Source organism: Hemitrygon akajei, chromosome 7 (assembly GCF_048418815.1).
Source record: "Hemitrygon akajei chromosome 7, sHemAka1.3, whole genome shotgun sequence".
Lineage (NCBI taxonomy): Eukaryota > Metazoa > Chordata > Chondrichthyes > Myliobatiformes > Dasyatidae > Hemitrygon > Hemitrygon akajei.
In genome coordinates this window covers 9,653,759-9,672,679 of record NC_133130.1, presented here as the reverse complement: position 1 = coordinate 9,672,679, position 18,921 = coordinate 9,653,759, and the positions used below count along the sequence as shown (strand labels likewise).

Sequence of the window (18,921 nt, the reverse complement as noted above, 5' to 3'; positions counted from 1 at the left end):
TCACAGTATTCCAAGTGAAGCCTCACCACTGTTTTATAAAGCCCGAAATCAATGTTAACATTGCATTTGCCTTACTCACCACCAACACAACCTGCAAATTAACCTTTAGTTAATCCTGCACAAAGACTCCAAAGTCCCTTTGCACCTCTGATTTTTGAATTTAACTCTTTTTGGAAAATAGTCCGTTCTTTTATTTCTTCTACCAAAATGAATGATCATACATTTCCTGACACAGTGTTCCATCTGCCACTTCATTGCGCATTCTCCTAATCTGTCTAAGTCCTTCTACAGCTTCTCGACTTTCTCTCTACTTCCTTTCACTTTCACTCTGTGTTCACAATGGCATATTGAGTCAGGCTTTCATATTTATTTATTTATGCCCCTTGTCAATTTATATGCTTCTAATTGAGTCGTTTCCTTTGCCTCTGATGCTCTAACGAAAACAATACAAATTTGTCCAATATTCTTTTGGCTAACACTCTCTAATTCAGGTAATATCCTGGTGAATCTCTTCTGCAGGTTCTCAACCTGTCTGCAGGGTGTGGAGACCCTTACCCTACATTCTGCCCATCAGAATCCCTATGTCGATATAAAGTGTCTGCAGGGAGTGGTGATCCTTACCCTAAATTCTGTCCCATAAGAATCTGTACGTTGGTATAAAATGTCTGCAGGGACTGGAGACCTTTACCCTACATTCTCTTCCATCACAATCCGTATGTCAGTATAAAGTATCTGCAGGGAGTGAAGATCCTTACCCTACATTCTGTCCCATCAGAATCCGTATGTCGGGTATAAAGGGTTTACAGGGAGTGAAGATCCTTACCCTACATTCTGCCCATCAGAATCCGTATGTCGGGTATAAAGGGTTTACAGGGAGTGAAGATCCTTACCCTACATTCTGTCCCATCAGAATCCGTATGTCGGGTATAAAGGGTTTACAGGGAGTGAAGATCCTTACCCTACATTCTGTCCCATCAGAATCCGTATGTCGGGTATAAAGGGTTTACAGGGAGTGAAGATCCTTACCCTACATTCTGTCCCATCAGAATCCGTATGTCGGGTATAAAGGGTTTACAGGGAGTGAAGATCCTTACCCTACATTCTGTCCCATCAGAATCCGTATGTCGGGTATAAAGGGTTTACAGGGAGTGGAGATCCTTACCCTACATTCTGTCCCATCAGAATCCGTATGTCGGGTATAAAGGGTTTACAGGGAGTGGAGATCCTTACCCTACATTCTGTCCCATCAGAATCCGTATGTCGGGTATAAAGGGTTTACAGGGAGTGAAGATCCTTACCCTACATTCTGTCCCATCAGAATCCGTATGTCGGGTATAAAGGGTTTACAGGGAGTGATAAGGAAGACCGTCAATGATGAACTGCAAGCCAATATCTGGGAACCACAGCACATGGATAAGATCGTCACTTCACTGCTCTTCAATCTACAACAGGTGGAGGAAACCGACAGGTAAGCCATTCTCTTCCTCTATCTCAGCCGCACATGAGCAGGAAGCCATAGAAGCAGAATAAAGCTCTTTGGCTCATCGAGTCTGCTCCACCAATGTGGTCACCTTACCACTCCGAACTGATCACCATTCTCTATCTCCAGATCTCTGTCATCTACCACCAAAATAGGAACTCCTTGTTGATTAAATTCACTTTAACTTTACAAACCTCAAAGCTTCAGTCTAATCACTCATACAGTTTTCCAGACAGACTCATTCAGAAGTCTGAGATGCAAAGGGACTCGTGCAGAATTCACTGAAGGTTAATTTGAAGGTTGAGTTCATGGTAGGAAAGGTAAATACATTGTCAGCATTCATTTTGCAAGGATTAGAATATAAAAGGGTCGGATAACAAGGCTTTGGTAAGGCACTGATGAAACCTCATTTCCGGGAGCTGCTGGGTAGAGCTGCCTACGGTAACATCAAGAATGCTATCAAGCCATCAAGATCTAGGAATAACAGTGCATAGTTCCCTGAAGGTGGAGTCTCATGTAGATAGGATGGTGAAGAAGGCTTTTGGAACGCTGGCCTTTATAAATCAGAGCATTGAGTACAGAAGTTGGGATGTAATGTTAAAATTGTACAAGGCATTGGTAAGGCCAAATTTGGAATATTGTGTACAGTTCTGGTCACCGAATTATAGGAAAGATATCAATAAATTAGAGAGAGTGCAGAGACGATTTACTAGGATGTTACCTGGGTTTCAGCACTTAAGTTACAGAGAAAGGTTGAACAAGTTAGGTCTCTATTCATTGGAGCGTAGAAGGTTGAGGGGGGATTTGATCGAGGTATTTAAAATGTTGAGAGGGATAGATAGAGTTGACGTGAATAGGTTGTTTCCATTGAGAGTAGGGGAGATTCAAACGAGAGGACGTGCTTTGAGAGATAGGGGGCAAAAGTTTAAGGGAAACACCAGGGGGTATTTCTTTACTCAGAGAGTGATAGCTGTGTGGAATGAGCTTCTTGTAGAAGTAGTAGAGGCCAGTTCAGTTGTGTCATTTAAGGTAAAATTGGATAGGTATATGGACAGGAAAGGAGTGGAGGGTTATGGGCTGAGTGCGGGTAGGAGGGACTAGGTGAGATTAAGAGTTCGGCACGGACTAGGAAGGCTGGAATGGCCTGTTTCCGTGCTGTGATTGTTATATGGTTATATGGTTAAGCCTGTTTTAATGTATGCGTTCATCAGGCCAGGCAAATCGTTCCTCAGAGAACCACATTACCATAAATGCCTCCTGTACCCCCTCCTTGTTGGGAGCAGTGAGAAGAGGGCATGATCCTAATTTCATGAACGATGCTGCTTATTTGAGACATTTCTATTTGAAGGGGTCCTGGATGTAGATGGGGGTGGTGGCTTATACCCATGATGGTGCTGGCTGAATGATGAGCATCGTTTCAGAAAATGGCCAGTTCCTCCGTCTCTGATATTCTAGAATACAAGAGCAGGGATATGATCCTCCAGAAGGCATAATGACAAACTGCTCTTAAAAGCCATCTCGTAGGCACTTAACAAACTCACTCTCTTGAGATCCATTACCAACCTGATTTTCCCAGTCGACCTTCATGATGAACTCTCCCATGACTATCATATCATTGCCCTTTTGAGGTGCCTTTTCTATTTTCCATTGTGATTCACGTCCCAGCTACTGTTAGGAGGACAGTATATAACTGCCATTAGGTGCATTTTAACCTTGCGGTTTCTTTTCTCAACTCTCAAGATTTCAACATCTTTCAATTCTATGTCACATCTTTCTAATGATTTGATGCCATTCCTTACCAGTGGAGCCACGCCATCCGCTCTGCCTACCTTCCTATCCCTCTGATATAACATGTAACCTTGAACTTTCAGGTCCAACTACAATCACCCTTCAGCCATGATTCTGTGATGGCAACAACATCAACCCTGACCCTTTGTAACAGTGCAACAAGATCATCCACCTTATTTCCTTATACCCCGTGCATTGAGATATAAGACTTTGAGTACAGAATTTGCCATCCTTTTTGATTCTGCATCCCTAATGCACTGGTAGTCTGCTGTCTGCAAATTTTTCTTAACATCCAGCTGCCCGTACTGACAGTCTGACCGCATGCAATTTTTGCTTTTTTTACCATCTGTCCAATCCTGAGTCCCTTCACTCTGGTTCCCACCAGAAAATACTTATTCAATACTACAGTAAAAATTAATCACTCAGAAAACTGTTCTTCAAGCAGAACAAGTCTCAAGTCAAGTCACTTTTATTGTCATTTCGACCATAACTACTGGTACAGTACACAGTAAAAACGAGACAGTGTTTTTCAGGACCATGGTGCTACATGAAACAGTACAAAAACTACACTGAACTACGGAAAAACAACACAGAAATAAAACTAAACTAGACTACAGACTTACCCAGCACTGCAGAAAGTGCACAAAGCAGTGCGGGCATTGCAATAAATAATAAACAAGACAATAGGCACAGTAGAATCATACTGTGAATAGCCTCCAGAGGCATATTAAACGGTTATGCATATAAAGGCTACTCTAAAGTGCAAGCAGATAATTAATTGTTAAACTGTAATGAACTGGACAGTTAAACAGCCAGATCGAACATATATTTTCAGTCAGTGTCGTGGGGTTTTAGAAATCTAACTGAAATGATCACCAAATCTGAAAACATCTCAGTGAATCTGTAACTCAATGAGTACATGATGTCCTGTAACTCAGGGCTACAGACCAAAGTGGGATTAGTGTAAAGCCTCCTTCTAGACAGAATGGCGTCAATCTGTGCTGCAACTGTCAATGATGGTGTCGATTTACTCTGCTCACATGGTCCATCTGTATAACAGAATTCAGGATCGACAAAAATGTCAAAAGCTGCAAACTTCATTTATGTAGCATCTTGAACACATCCTAATGTATTTCACAAGAGACATCAGCTCAGCTGGTGGAGGTGAAGAAGCTGTTCCTGAAGCAGTGAGTGTGCAATTTTTGGCTCCTATACTTTCTGAATGGCAGCAATGAGAAATGGGCATGTTGATTACAGTAATAGGCAGATGCAACAGAAGCGTTCCCATGCAGGTCTGACAAAGAGCCTGAAAAAGCAACAAGCTTTTTGATAGGAGTCTTTGTTAGTGTACTGCACAGATGTAACAGGAGTGGTAAAGATTTTCGATGAGAAACCCGGTCTCTGTAAAAAAGTGGTACAAACTAGACAAGCAGTCATCGTCAGAGTGGCTTGAGGCAGAGTAGTAAGGCTTTGGCTCAACAAGGGTTCTGTGAGAACAGGCAGAGCCAATGTCCAAGATTTTTGCTCCCAGTATGGATGAGAATGGGGGCTGTAGGAAGGATGAGCACCTAACTGTAGCACCGTATTTCAGGGAGACATTCAAGCAGGGGAGAGAAGATAAATGTACTGATAATTAGGGGTAGTATAGTCAGGGGAATAGATAAAGCTCTCTTTCATGTGGATAGAGCATCCCAAAAGTTGTGTTGCTTGCCTGGTGCCTGGGTTTGGGACATCTTATCTCATCTGCAGAGGAATATTCAGTGGGAGTTTACCACTCCTATATAACATCTTTACCACTCCTATATAACAATATAACAATTACAGCACGGAAACAGGCCATCTTGGCCCTTCTAGTCTGTGCCGAATGCTTACTCTCACCTAATCCCACTGACCTGCACTCAGCCCATAACCCTCCATTCCTTTCCTATCCATATACCTATCCAATTTTGCTTTAAATGACAATACCAAACCTGCCTCTACCACTTCTACTGGAAGCTCATTCCACATAGCTACCACTCTCTGAGTAAAGAAATTCCCCCTCATGTTACCCTTAAGCTTTTGCCCCCTAAGTCTCAACTCGTCCTCTTGTTTGAATCTCCCCTACTCTCAATGGAAAAAGCCTATCCACGTCAACTCTGTCTACCCCCTCATAATTTTAAATACCTCTATCAAGTCCCCCCCTCAACCTTCTATGCACCAAAGAATAAGGACCTAACTTGTTCAATCTTTCCCTGTAACTTAGGTGCTGAAACTCAGGTGACATTCTAGTAAATCTTCTCTGTACTCTCTCTATTTTGTTGATATCTTTCCTATAATTTGGTGACCAGAACTGTACACAATACTCCAAAGTCAGCCTTACCAATGCCTTGTACAATTTTAACATTACATCCCAACTCCTATACTCAATGCTCTGATTTATAAAGGCCAACATACCAAAAGCTTCCTTCACCACCCTATCCACATGAGATTCCACCTTCAGGGAACTATACACCATTATTCGTAGATCACTCTGCTCTACTGCATTCCTTAATGCCCTACCATTTACCATGTATGTCCTATTTGGATTATTCCTACCAAAATTTAGCACCTCACACTTATCAGCATTAAACTCCTTCTGCCATTGCTCAGCCCACTCTTCTAACTGGTCTAAATCTCTCTGCAAATTTTGAAAACCTACTTCATTATCCACAAAGCCACCTAACTTAGTATCATCTGCATACTTACTAATCCAATTTAGTGAGAATGAGCAGTACACCAATCCTCCAGCACCATCCCCGTTTCTAATGACATTTGAAATATTTCTGTCAGAGCCCCTGCTATTTCTACACTTACATCCCTCAAGGTCCTAGGGAATATCCTTTCAGGTTCCGGAGATTTATCCACTCTTATATTCCTTAAAAGCGCCAGTACTGCCTCCTCTTTAATCATCATAGTTTCCATAACTTCCCTACTTGTTTCCCTTACCTTACTCAATTCAATATCCTTCTCCTTAGTGAATACTGAAGAAAAGAAATTGTTCAAAATCTCCCCCATCTCTTTCGGCTCCACTCATAGCTGTCCACTCTGATTCTCTAAGGGACCAATTTTATTCCTCACTATCCTTTTGCTATTAATATAACTGTAGAAACCCTTTGGATTTATTTTCACCTTACTTGACAATGCAATCTTGTATCTTCTTTTAGCTTTTCTAATTTCTTTCTTAATATTCTTCTTACATTCTTTATATTCCTTGAGCACCTCATTTACTCCATGCTGCCTATATTTATTGTAGATATCTCTCTTTTTCCTAACCAAGTTTCCAATATCCCTTGAAAACCATGGCTCGCTCAAACTTTTAACCTTTCCTTCCAACCTAACAGGAAGATAAGGATTCCACACCCTCAAAATTTCATCTTTAAATGACCTCCACTTCTCTATTACATCCTTCCCATAAAGCCAATTGTCCCAATCCACTCTTCTAAATCCTTTTGCATCTCATCAAAGTTAGCCTTTCTCCAATCAAAAATCTCAACCCTGGGTCCAGTCCTATCCTTCTCCATAATTATATTGAAACTAATGGCATTGTGATCACTGGACCCGAAGTGCTCCCCAACACATACCTCCATCACCTGACCTATTTCATTTCCTAGCAGAAGATCCAACACTGCCCCTTCTCTAGTTGGTTCCTCTATGTATTTCTGCAAAAAACTATCCTGCACATGTTTTACAAACTCCAAACCATCCATCCATTTTACAGTATGGGCTTCCCAGTCTATGTGTGGAAAATTAAAATCACCCACAATCACAACCCTGTGCTTACTACAAATATCTGCTATCTCTTTGCAAATTTGCTCCTCCAATTCTCTCTCCCCATTAGGTGGTCTATAGTACACCCCTATAGGTATTACTACACCTTTCCCATTCCTCAATTCCACCCAAATAGGCTCCCTAGATGAGCCCTCTAATCTATCCTGCCAGCGCACCGCTGTAATATTTTCTCTGACATGCAATGCAACACCTCCTCCTCTTGTCCCTCCGATTCTATCAAACCTGAAGCAACAAAATCCAGGAATATTTAGATGCCAATCACACCCCTCCTGCAACCATGTTTCACTAATAGCTACAAGATAATATTTCCATGTATCAATCCATGCTCTAAGCTCATCCACCTTTCTTACAATGCTCCTAGCATTAAAATAAATGCATTTAAGAAATTCTCCACCTCTTCCTCTCTGTTTATCTCTAACAGTACAAAGAACTTTACTGTCTTCTTTTTCTTCCTTCTCCCATACATCTGTTTCTACATTCTGGTTTCCCTCCCCACTCATATCTACAAAAGTAGTTTAAATCCACTGGAGCCTCTCCAGCAAACCTACCTGCAAGAATATTTGTCCCTCTCCAGTTCAGATGTAAACCGTCCCGCTGGAATAGGTCACATCTTCCCTGGAAAACTGCCGAATTATCTATAAATCTGAAGCCCTCCCTCCTGCATCATGTCTTCAACCACGTGTTGATCTGCACTATCTTAATATTTCTAAACCCGCCTGCACGTGGCACTGGAAGCAATCCTGAGGTTGCTATCCTGGAGGTGCTGTCCTTTAACTTGACACCTAGCTCCTTAAACTCACCTTTCAGGACCTTCTGACTCTTCCTACCCACGTCATTTGTCCCTACATGGACCACGACATCTGGCTGCTCACCCTCCCTCTTGAGAATACTGAGAACTCGATTTGAGATATCGCGGACCCTGGCACCAGGGAGGCAACATACCATCCGGGATTCTCGATCTCTTCCACAGAACATCCTATCTGTCCCCCTAACTATTAAATCCCCTATCACTACTGCTCTCCTCTTTTCCCCCTTCCCTTCTGAGCTGAGGGTCCAGTCTTGGTGCCAGAGATGCAACCACTGTAGCTTGTCCCTGGTAGGCCATCCCCATCAACAGTATCCAAAACGGTATACTGATTGTTGATGGGAACGACCACAGGGGTGCTCTGCTCTTCCTGTCTATTCCCCTTCCCTCTCCTGACAGTCACCCAACTACCTGTCTCCTGACTCCTAGGGGTGACTATCTCCCTGAAACTCCTGTTTATTTCTGCCTCTGCATCCCGAATGATCCGAAGTTCATCCAGGTCCAACTCCAGTTCCCTAACTCAGTTTGTCAGGAGCTGCAGCTGGAAGCACCTTTTGCAGGTGTAGTCATCAGGGACAACTGTGCTCACCCTGACTTCCCACATACTGCAAATGGAGCACTCAACTGCCCTAACTGCTGCCTTCATTACCTACTCCTAAGCTAATTAGATTAATTAAAGGAGCTTACCAGGCCTTACCTCACCTGGAGTGAAGCTCGTACTCAGCCTCTGCTCGCTATTTAAATTCTCCCGCTGCCTCACGCGCTTGCGCAGTTGTGCCCCGTTCAAACCTCACCGATTGTTGCATTCTGTTGCAACACTCCTGTTGCATCTGTGCAGTACACTAATCAAAGACTTCCATCGAAAAGCTTGTTGCTTTATCAAGCTCTTTCTGTCAGACCTGCATGGGAATGCTCCTGGTGCATCTGCCTATTACTGTAATCAACATGCCCATTTCTCATTGCTGCCATTAAGAAAGTATAGGAGCCAAAAATTGTACTCTCAATGCTTCAGGAACAGCTTCTTCACCTTCAGATTTATGAACAGACAATGAAACCATGAAGACTACCTTACTGATTTTTCCTTGTTTTGCACTACTTATTTAATTTCATTTTTTATATTTTTATAACATTCTTTGGATAATAATAGATTTTAGTTATAATTTTATAGATTTATAGACCAATAGAGTGCAAAGACCTTCTGCTGCAAAACAAAAAGTTTCATGCTATACGCTAGTGATTTTAAACCTGATACTGATTCTGGTTCATTCTGTTATCTTCATGGATACAAGGAATTTCATTGCACCCTGGTGTGAATGACAATAAACTAATCTGACCTGACATGAGCTGAGCTGATGTCACTTGTCAAGTACGTTAGGATGTGTTCAAGATGCTATATAAATGAAGTTTGCTGCTTTTGACATTTTTGTCGATACTGAATTCTGTTTTACAAATGGGCCATGTGAGCAGAGTAAATCGACACCATCATTGACATTTACAGCACAGATTGACGCCGTTCTGTCTATTGTGATACAGAAGGAGGCTTTACACAAATCCCACTTTGGTCTGTAGCCCTGAGTTACAGGACATCATGTACTTATTGAGTTACAGATTCACTGAGACGGTTTCAGATTCTGGGATCATTTCAGGTAGATTTCCAAAACCCCACGACACTGACTGAAAATATATATTGGATCTGGCTGTTTAATTGTCCAGTTCTTTACAGTTTAACAATTAGTTAACTGCTTGCACTTTAGAGTAGCCTTTATATGCATAACAGTTTAATATGCTTCTGGAGGCTATTCAAAGTATGATTGTGAAAGATTTGCTCTGCTTGAAGTGAAGAACAGTTTTCTCAGTGATTAATTTTTACTGTACTATGGAATAAGTATTTTCAGATTAGATTATTATTATCAATAGATTTAAATGGATTTTTTTTCTTATCTCTGGCTATAAATGAAGCTGTTTTATGCTTGGTGTCATCTTTAGTTTCTCTGTCCTTCAAGGGTTGTTTGTTTCAACTACCCCTTTTTTCCATAAAACCATCAGATATAGGGGCAGATATCTGATATATATAGCATTTGGCCCATCGAGTCTGCCCTGCCATTTCATCACGTCTGATCTATTTTTCCTCTCAGCCCCGAACTCCTGCCTTCCTCCCCACTTCCCTCATCCCCTTATCACTTAGTGCCCTGTCCAATCAAGAATCCATTAATCTCTGCCTTAAATATACATCCAAACTTGGCCTGCACAGCTGCTTGTGGCAACAAATTCTACCGATTCAACACTCTCTGGCTGAAGAAATTCCTCTCCATCTCCGTTCTAAAAGGATGCCCTTCTGTTCTGATGCTGTGTCCTCTGGTCTTAGAGTCTCACATTAGAGGAAACTTTGTCTCCCCATCTACTCCAGCAAGACCTTTCGCCATTCAACAGTCACATCTCATTCTTCTGAATTCCAGTGAATACTGACCCAGAGCCATCAGTCTTCATATAAGAAGCAGTTCAATTCTGTAATCTTTTTCATGAAACTCCCTTGAACCCCCTCCAGTTTCAGCACATATTTACTCAGATAAGTGTCACAAAACCACTCGCATACTCCAAGAGAGTGCTTTATAAAGTCTCAACATTACATCCTTGCTTTTATATTCTAGTCTTCAGGTGCCCGTCAGGACTGTGTTCTAAGCCCCCTCCTTTACTTTCTGTATATCCATGACTGTGTCATCACCCAGCTCTTCTCCAGCTCTGTATCCCTTTTCCAATCAACTTTCCAGCTCTTAGCTTCATCACTCCCCCTCCTGTCTTCTATCATTTTGGATCTCTCCTTCCCCACCACCCCCACTTTCAAATCTCTTTCATTTAGTCCTGACGTGGGGTGTCGGCCGGAAATGTTGACTGAACTTCTTCCTATAGATGCTGCCTGGCCTGCTGCGTCCACCAGCATTTTGAGTATGCTGCAGTTGTTAGCGATTTCATTAAAACTGGTGTGGATGAGTGTGTGCCCGGCAGAATGTGTTACTGTACATTCCCAAACCAAAAGCTATGGATGAACCAGGAGGAACATCATCTGCTGAAGGCTAGATCTGTTGCATTTAAGTCTGGTGACCCTGGCCTGTACCAGAAAACCAGGTATGATTTGCAGAGAGCTATTTCAAGGGCAAAGAGACAACTTCAAATGAGGTTGGAGGCGTTGTCGAATGTACGACAACTGGCTGTTGCACTGAACGAGACAAACCCATTTGCAGGACACAGGCACGCAGATATAGTTAGGATGCAGGTGTGAACAGCAAACAGGCGGGAGAGCAGGAAGGTAGGAGACAGGCAGAATTTATCTTGACACGGAGCGTAGGAAGTGAAACGGCAGACAAAACTCTTCTCAGCATGGAGAGATGGAGTTTTTCAGGCAACCCTCGGAGCTGAAATAAAACTTTAGAAGACTTATCTTATGCAGAGAAGCTGGGTTTCACAGGTAAACCTCAGAACTGGAGTAAAACTTAGAAAACTCATCTTGACACGAAAAGACTGAGTTTCACAGGTAATTCTCGATACTAGATCAAAACTTAGAACACACACTCCTAAGCGGCCGGGAATCGGTAATTACCACACAGGCAAAACTGACGAACTGGCAACTAGTGGTTGTAATGCCGGGGTTCGTATGCTGCAGGTCTTGCTGGAAACCAGGTGTGTCGTCATCAAATAGAATTAGGAGCAAATGGGAAATTAATCATCGGAACCATGGCACAATCAAAGGAAATTAGGAGAAAATAGGGAATTAACGATCGGGACCATGACTGAACCCTCCCCCCCCCCCCAACAGGAGCCTCCAGGTGAACCACCAGGCTTGTCCAGATTTCTTGATGGAAATTATGGATGAGGGAAGGGTCCAGGATGAAAGAGTGGGAATCCAGGAGCATTCCTCCAGGCCGTATCCCTCCCACTCGACCAGGTACTGGAGGCCTCTGCCTCGGCGGTGCACATCCAGTATTCACCAGATGGTGTACTCTGGGTAGTTGTCAATGATCCGGGCGGGTGGAGGGAGTTCAGCGGGAGGGCACAAAGGGCTGACAGACACTGGTTTCAATTGGGAGACGTGGAACGTGGGACAAATGTGCATGGATCCGGTCAGTTTGAGTCTGACCACCAAGGGGTTGATGATACTCTCAATCTCAAATGGTCCCACGTAGCGAGGGGTGAGTTTCTTGGGTTCATTCTTAAGGGGGATGTCTTTTGACAAGAGCCAAACCTTCTGCCCTGGCTGATAATTGGGTACAGATGTTTGATGGCGATTGGCAATCCTCCGGTTGCAGTCAGCTGAGCGGAGCAGGGCTGCGCATGCATCCTTCCAGGTTTTGCGACACTGGCGGAGATGGGCCAGAACTGAAGGCACAGCAACGTCATCTTCATGTGCAGGAAAGAGAGGGGATTGGTAACTGAGGGAGCATTCTGAGGGAGATATTCTGGTGGCTGTGCTGACCAGGGTGTTGTGGGCATACTCGACCCAAACAAGATGGCTGCTCCAGGATGACGGATTGTTGGCAGTTATGCAGTGCAGTGCTGCTTCCAAATCCTGGTTTGTTCATTCCCTTTGACCGTTAGTGTGCAGATGGAAGCCAGAAGACAGGTTTACTGAGGCTGCAAGGGGCTGACAAAAAGACCTCCAGACCTGAGAGATGAACTGGAGGGCCCTGGTCGGAAAAAATGTCAGAGGGAATTCCATGGATGCAGAAGACTTGATGAACAAAGAGGTCAGCTGTCTCATGGGCCGCAGGGAGTTTAGGAAGGGCTACAAACTGCACGGCTTTGGAGAAGCGGTCCACCACACTGAGTACGGCAGTGTTTCCATGTGAAGGGGATAGTCCAGTAATGAAATCCAGCGCAATGTGAGACCAAGGGCAACTAGGGACAGGTAGGGGACGAAGCAACCCAGCAGGTGGTTGATCAGAAACTTTTCTGAGGGCACATACAGAACAGGCAGAGATGAAGGAACAGGTGTCAGTGTCCATGGAGTGCAACCAGAAATGTCTCTTCTAGAAGGGACAGAGTTCGATCGATTCCGTGATGGCAGGCGAAACGAGAATTATGCCCCCACTGGAGAACCTGAGACTGAACAGAGTCAGGCACGAAGAGGCGACTGGGGGGGGGGGGGGGGGCTATACATTGCCTGAGTCAGGTTGAGTCTGTTGGGCTTCTTTGACTATGGACTCGATCTCCCAGGTGAGGGAAGCCACCACACAGGATGGTGGAAGGATGTTCTTGAGGTTGGGAAGGAGACATATTGACGAGAGAGAGCATCGGGCTTCCTGTTCTTGGACCCCGGACGATAGGTGGCTGTGAATCTGAAATGGCCAAAAAATAATGCCCAATGGGCTTGGCAGGAATTCAGATGTTTGGCGGTTTGGATTGTATGCGAGGTTCTTGTGGTCTGTCCAGACAACGAATGGATGTTCAGCTCCCTCCAGACAGTGCCTCCACTCCTCCAAAGCGAGTTTGAGGGCTAGTAACTCCTGGTTCCCTAGGTCGTACGTAGTTCCATTCGGCAGGGGATAGATGGCAAGAAAAGAAAGCGCAGGGATGGAGCTTTTGGTCTGGGCCAGAGTGTTGGGAGAGGACCAATCCCACCCCAGAGTTGGAAGCGTTGACTTTCACAATGAATTGGCGGGAGGGGTCAGGTTGGACCAGGATGGGAGCAGAGGTGAAACACCTCTTCAGCTCCGAGAAGGCTGAGTACACTTCGGGGGTCCAGTGAAAAGGAGAGGTGAGTCGAGTAAGGGGCGTTGTCTCCCAGCTGTAATCCCCCATGAAGTGATGATAGAAGTCTGCGAACACCAGAAATTGCTGGAGCTGCTTGAGTGTTGTGGGTTTTGGCCACTCCAACACGGCCTGGATCTTTTCGGGATCCGCCCTCACTTGCCCGATCTCGACGATGTGCCCCAAGAAACTGACGGAAGGGACATGAAACTCACACTTCTCAGCCTTCACGAATAGTTTGTTCTCCCAAAGCCTCTGCAGCACCTGATGGACATGGTGGGTGTGTTCCTGAAGACTGCGGGAGAAGATTAAGATGTCATCCAAATAAACAAAAGCAAAACAATTACTAATGTCCCTAAGGACATCGTTTACCAAGGCTTGGAAGATGGCAGGGGCATTGGTGAGACCAAAGGGACCAAGAGGGGTGTTGAAAGCTGTTTCCCACTCGTCTCCCTCCCTTATCCTGACCAGGTGGTAGGCACTTCATAGGTCCAACTGAGAGGAAATGGTGGCTCCGTGAAGGGGCTGGAAAGCAGAGTTGATAAGGGGCAGTGGATTCTTATTCTTTATGGTGATGCCATTCAGGCCACGGTAGTCAATGCAGGGGCTCAGTGAGCCATCTTTCTTCCCCACAAAGAAGAAACCTGCGCCTACAGGGGAAGATGAGGGTCGGATAATGCCAGCCGCCAGAGAGTCATTTAGGTAAGCCTCCACTGCGTCCCTTTCTGGCCGGGACAGGGTATACAGCTGACTGGTGGGTAGAGGGGCTCCAGGGAGAAGGTCAATTGCGCAATCGCAAGGGCGGTGTGGAGGCAGAGAAAGAGCCCGTTGTTTGCTAAACACTTCACCCAGATTGTGATATTCTGCTGAAACCTTGGATAAGTCGGGGTTTAAGCAGCGGACAAGGTCGTGGGGAATTCTACTGGGGAAAGGGCCGATTGTAGACAGGTGGAGTGACAGAACGAACTCCAGCTGACCATCTTCCCGGTGGACCAGTCAATGTGGGGGTTATGGCGGTTTAACCAGGGTTAACCAAGACCAATAGGAGCTTGAGAGGAAATTAAATTGAATCATACCTGTTCCCGATGATTCCTGGAAAGAAAGAGAGACTGGGTGGTGTGCAGTGTGTGACTTGGGCCAGTAGTCTACCATACAGTGCCCAGGCTTCCAGAGGGGTACTCACTGGTTCACAAGGAATTCCAGCCAGAGAAGCTATGTTTTCATCCAAACGTTTCTCCCAGCGCTGGAGTCGACGTGTGCCGACAGAGGCAGGGACTGTTGATTGTAATGTAAAGTAGTTTGCAGCTACATCCGGGTTCGGGGAAGGGAAGGGTATGTTGTCTGACTCACCTGGGTCCCCCTCTCTACTGGTGAGCTTTCCCTTTTTGGCCGAAGGGGACAGGTAGCACGGAAGCGGCCAGCCCGGCTGTAGTATAGACACTCACCCGCTCTCAATCTCCGGAGTCGTTCTGTGGGGGAAAGGCGGTTCCAGGTTCCATCCCAGCTGCTTGGGTTCCTCTCCCGGAGCGGTGGAAACGGCCGAGCTGGGAGCTACTCTAGGGGCAGGAGGAGGAGAGAGCTTTGTTCTGGTGGGAAGCAGTAATGTGTGCCGTGGGGTGGCCACAGGTGGCGGATGACCCATTCTTTCTCTATGGCGTTCTCGGAGATGATTGTCCAACGTGGTGACAAGGGAGATAAAGGAATCCAGGCTATCGGTGTCATCTCTGGCCGCCAACTCATCTTTCGCCATGTTGCTGAGACCATTCCAAAAAACCACCTGGAGTGACTCATCGTCCCACCCCGTGTTGACCATTAACGTCCGGAACTCCATGGAATATTCTAGAACACTGTGGGAGCCCTGGTGGAGAATGAGTAGATACTTGGCAGCGTCTTTACCATGGACAGGGTGGTTAAAGATCTGCCTCATTTCCGTGATAAATGGGGCAAAAGAAGAGCCAGTATCCGGTTGATTATCCCAAACAGCTGTGGCAAACGCTAAGGCTCTTCCTCGCAACAACTGCATGATGTAAGCAATCTTTGACTTATCCGTGGAGTATGTGGACGACTGCTGTTTGAAACACCAAGGAGCCCTGAAGGAAGGCCCGGCACTTCCCCAAATCCCCAGCGTAGTGTTCTGGTTCAGGTACGTGAGGTTTTATGGGCAGGGGGGTTGCCAGTACAGGCTGTTTGGGCTGGTTAGACAGGGCTCCAGGAGTGGATGGAATAAAGTGAATGGATACACAGTCCACCTGGTTACCGATCTTTGTTACGTCAGCAGACAGGGAACAAAGGTCTCCATGGACACCCGGAGGAGGTGGTCGTGCAGACCCAGTAGGGAACCCTGGCTGGCAATGGCTTGTTGCAGCATATTCGTTTTTGCTGTGTCCATGTTGGCCAGATTGTTCTGTTGCACTGAACGAGGCGAGCCCAAGTGCAGGACACAGGCACGGAGATATAGTTAGGATGCAGACGTGAACGGTAAACAGGCAGGAGAGCAGGAAGGCAGGAGACAGGCAGAATTTATCTTGACACGTGTGTAGAAAGGGAAACAGCAGACAAAACTCTTCTCAGCACGGAGAGACGGAGTTACTTAGGCAACCCTCGGTGCTGAAGTAAAACTTTAGAAAACATATCTTGATGCGGTGAGGCTGGGTTTGACAGATAAACCTTGGAACTGGAGTAAAACTTGGAGAACTGATCTTGACACGAAAAGACTGAGTTTCACAGGTAATTCTTGCTACCGGAGCAAAACTTAGAACACACAGTCCTAAGCAGTCGGGAAACATTAATTACCACACAGGCAAAACCAACGATCTGGCAACTAGTGGTTGTAATGCCAGAGTTCTTATGCTGCCAGTCCTGATGGAAACCAGGTGTGCTGTCATCAAAGAGAATTAGGAGCAAATGGGAAATTAATATAGAAAACCTAGAGCACAATACAGGCCCTTCAGCCCACATGTCCCTACCCTAGAAATTACCAGGCTTACCTATAGCCGTCTAGTTTTTCTAATCTCCATGTACCTATTCAAGAGCCTCTTAAAAGATCCTATCATATCTGCCTCCACCACCTTTGCCAGCAGCCCATTCTATGCACTCACAACTCTCTGAGTAAAAAACTTACCACTGAAATCTCCTATGTACCTACTCCCCAGCACCTTAAACCTGTGTCCACTTGATTCCATTTCAGCCCTGGGAAAAGCCTTTGAATATCCACATGATCAGTGCCACTCAACACCTTATACACCTCTATCAGGTCACCTTCATCCTCCACTCCAAGGAGAAAATGCCGAGTTCACACAACATATTCTTATAAGGCATACTCCCCAATCCAGGCAACATCCTTGTAAATCTCATCGGCACCCTTTCTATGGCTTCCACATCCTTCCTGTAGTGTGACGACCAAAACAATACAGTACTCCAAGTGGGGTCTGACCAGGGTCCTATATATCTGCAACATTACCTCTCAGTTCCTAAATTCATACCCACGATTGATGAAGGCCAATGCACCATACGCCTTCTTAACCACTGAGACAACCTGCGCAGCTGCTTTGAGCAGCCTATGGACTCAGACACCAAGATCCCTCTGATCCTCCACACTGCCAAGAGTCTTACCATTATTACTATATTCTGCCATCATATTTGACCTACCAAAATGAAGCACTTCACAGTTATCTGGGTTGAACTCCATCTGCCACTTCTCAGCCCAGTTTTGCATTCTATCAATGTCCCGCGGTAACCTCTGATAGCCCTCCACACCATCCACAACACCTCCAACCTTTGTGTCATCAACAAGTTTACTAACCGACCCCTCCACCTCATCATCCAGGTAATTTATAGAAATCACAAAGAGTAATGGTCCCAGTACAGATCCCTGAGGCACTCCCGTGGTGACTGACTTTCATGTAGAATATGACCAGTCTACAACCACTCTTTGCCTTCTGTGGGCAAGCCAGTTCTCCATCCACAGAGCAATGTCCCCTTGGATCCCAAGCCTACTTACTTTCTCAATAAGCCTTGCATGGAGTACCTTAACTAATGTCTTGCTGAAATCCATATACACTACATCTACTGCTCCTCCTTCATTAGTATGTTTAGTTACATCCTCAAAAAATTCAATCAGGCTCATAGGGCACAACCTGCCCTTGGCAAAGCCATGCTGCCTCTTCCTAATCATATTATATCTCTCCAAATGTTCATAAATCCTGCCTCTCAGGATCTTCTCCATCAACTTACCAACCACTGAGGTAAGACTCGCTGGTCTATAATTTCCTGGTCTATCTCTACTAATAGATATGGTGGAGGAGCAGGTAGTGTTGGGGAAACAGGTGGAATGCAGAAGGACTTAGCCAGATTAGGAGAATGGTCAAGAAAGTAGCAATGGAAATACAATGTTGGAAAATGCATGGTCATACATTTTGATAGTAGAAATAAATGTGCAGACTATTTTCTAAAAGGGGAGAATATCCAGGAATCTGAGCTGCAGGAAGCCCTTGTTCTGAACACCCTGAAGTTTAACTTGCAGATTGAGTTGGAGGTAAGGAAGGCAAATGCCATGTTAGCATTCATTTCAAGCACTCTAGAATACAAGAGCAAGGGAGTGATGCTGAGATTTATAAGGCATTGGTGAGGCCTCACTTTGAGTATTGTGAACAGTTTTGGGCCCCTCATCTTAGGAAAGATGTGCTGGCATTGGAGAGGGTCCAGAGGAGAGTTACAAGGATGATTCCAGGAATGAAAGGGTTATCATACCAGGAATGTTTGATAACTCTGTGTCTGCACTCGCTGGAATTCAGAAGGATGAAGGCAGGGTCTTGTTGAAACCTTTCAACATCTGAAAGAGTTGAAAGACAGAGTAGATGTGGAAAGGATGTTTCCCATGGTGGGTAGAGTCTAGGATAAGAGGGCATAGCCTCAGGACAGAGGGACGCTCTTTCTAAACAGAGATGCCGAGAAATTTCTTTAGCAATAGGGTTGAGGAAGAGATAGAAAAAAAAATTAGCCATGATTAAATGGCAGAGCAGACTCAATGGGCCAGAAGGCCTAATTCTCCTCCTATGTCTGATGGTCTTATAGTCTAAATAACACCAGACTAGACATGAGCAGGCATAATCCCTGATGAACATGCTACTGTTTTGTAGCCCGAGAATATTTTATCATTTGATACAAAATTCTTGTTAATTTCATTGCTCCCCATTACTACATCTCCAGCATTATTTTCTAGCAGTCCAATATCTTCTCTCACTGCTTTTTCACACTTTGTATCTGAAGCAACCTTTGGAATCCTCTTTAACATTATTGA

The 18,921-nt window shown here is 45.0% G+C and overlaps 1 protein-coding gene across 1 annotated transcript in view; it reads right to left on the bottom strand.

Moving 5' to 3' along the window:
- Window positions 1–4,099: 4,099 nt before the first annotated feature.
- Window positions 4,100–18,921, bottom strand: part of LOC140730092 (nucleoside diphosphate kinase 6-like) — a 42,354-nt gene continuing 27,532 nt past the window's right edge. Inside the window, exon 3 of the mRNA XM_073050228.1 lies at window positions 4,100–4,317. Within this exon, the coding sequence (XP_072906329.1) occupies window positions 4,100–4,317 (218 nt within the window). The remainder of the gene's footprint in view (window positions 4,318–18,921) is intronic.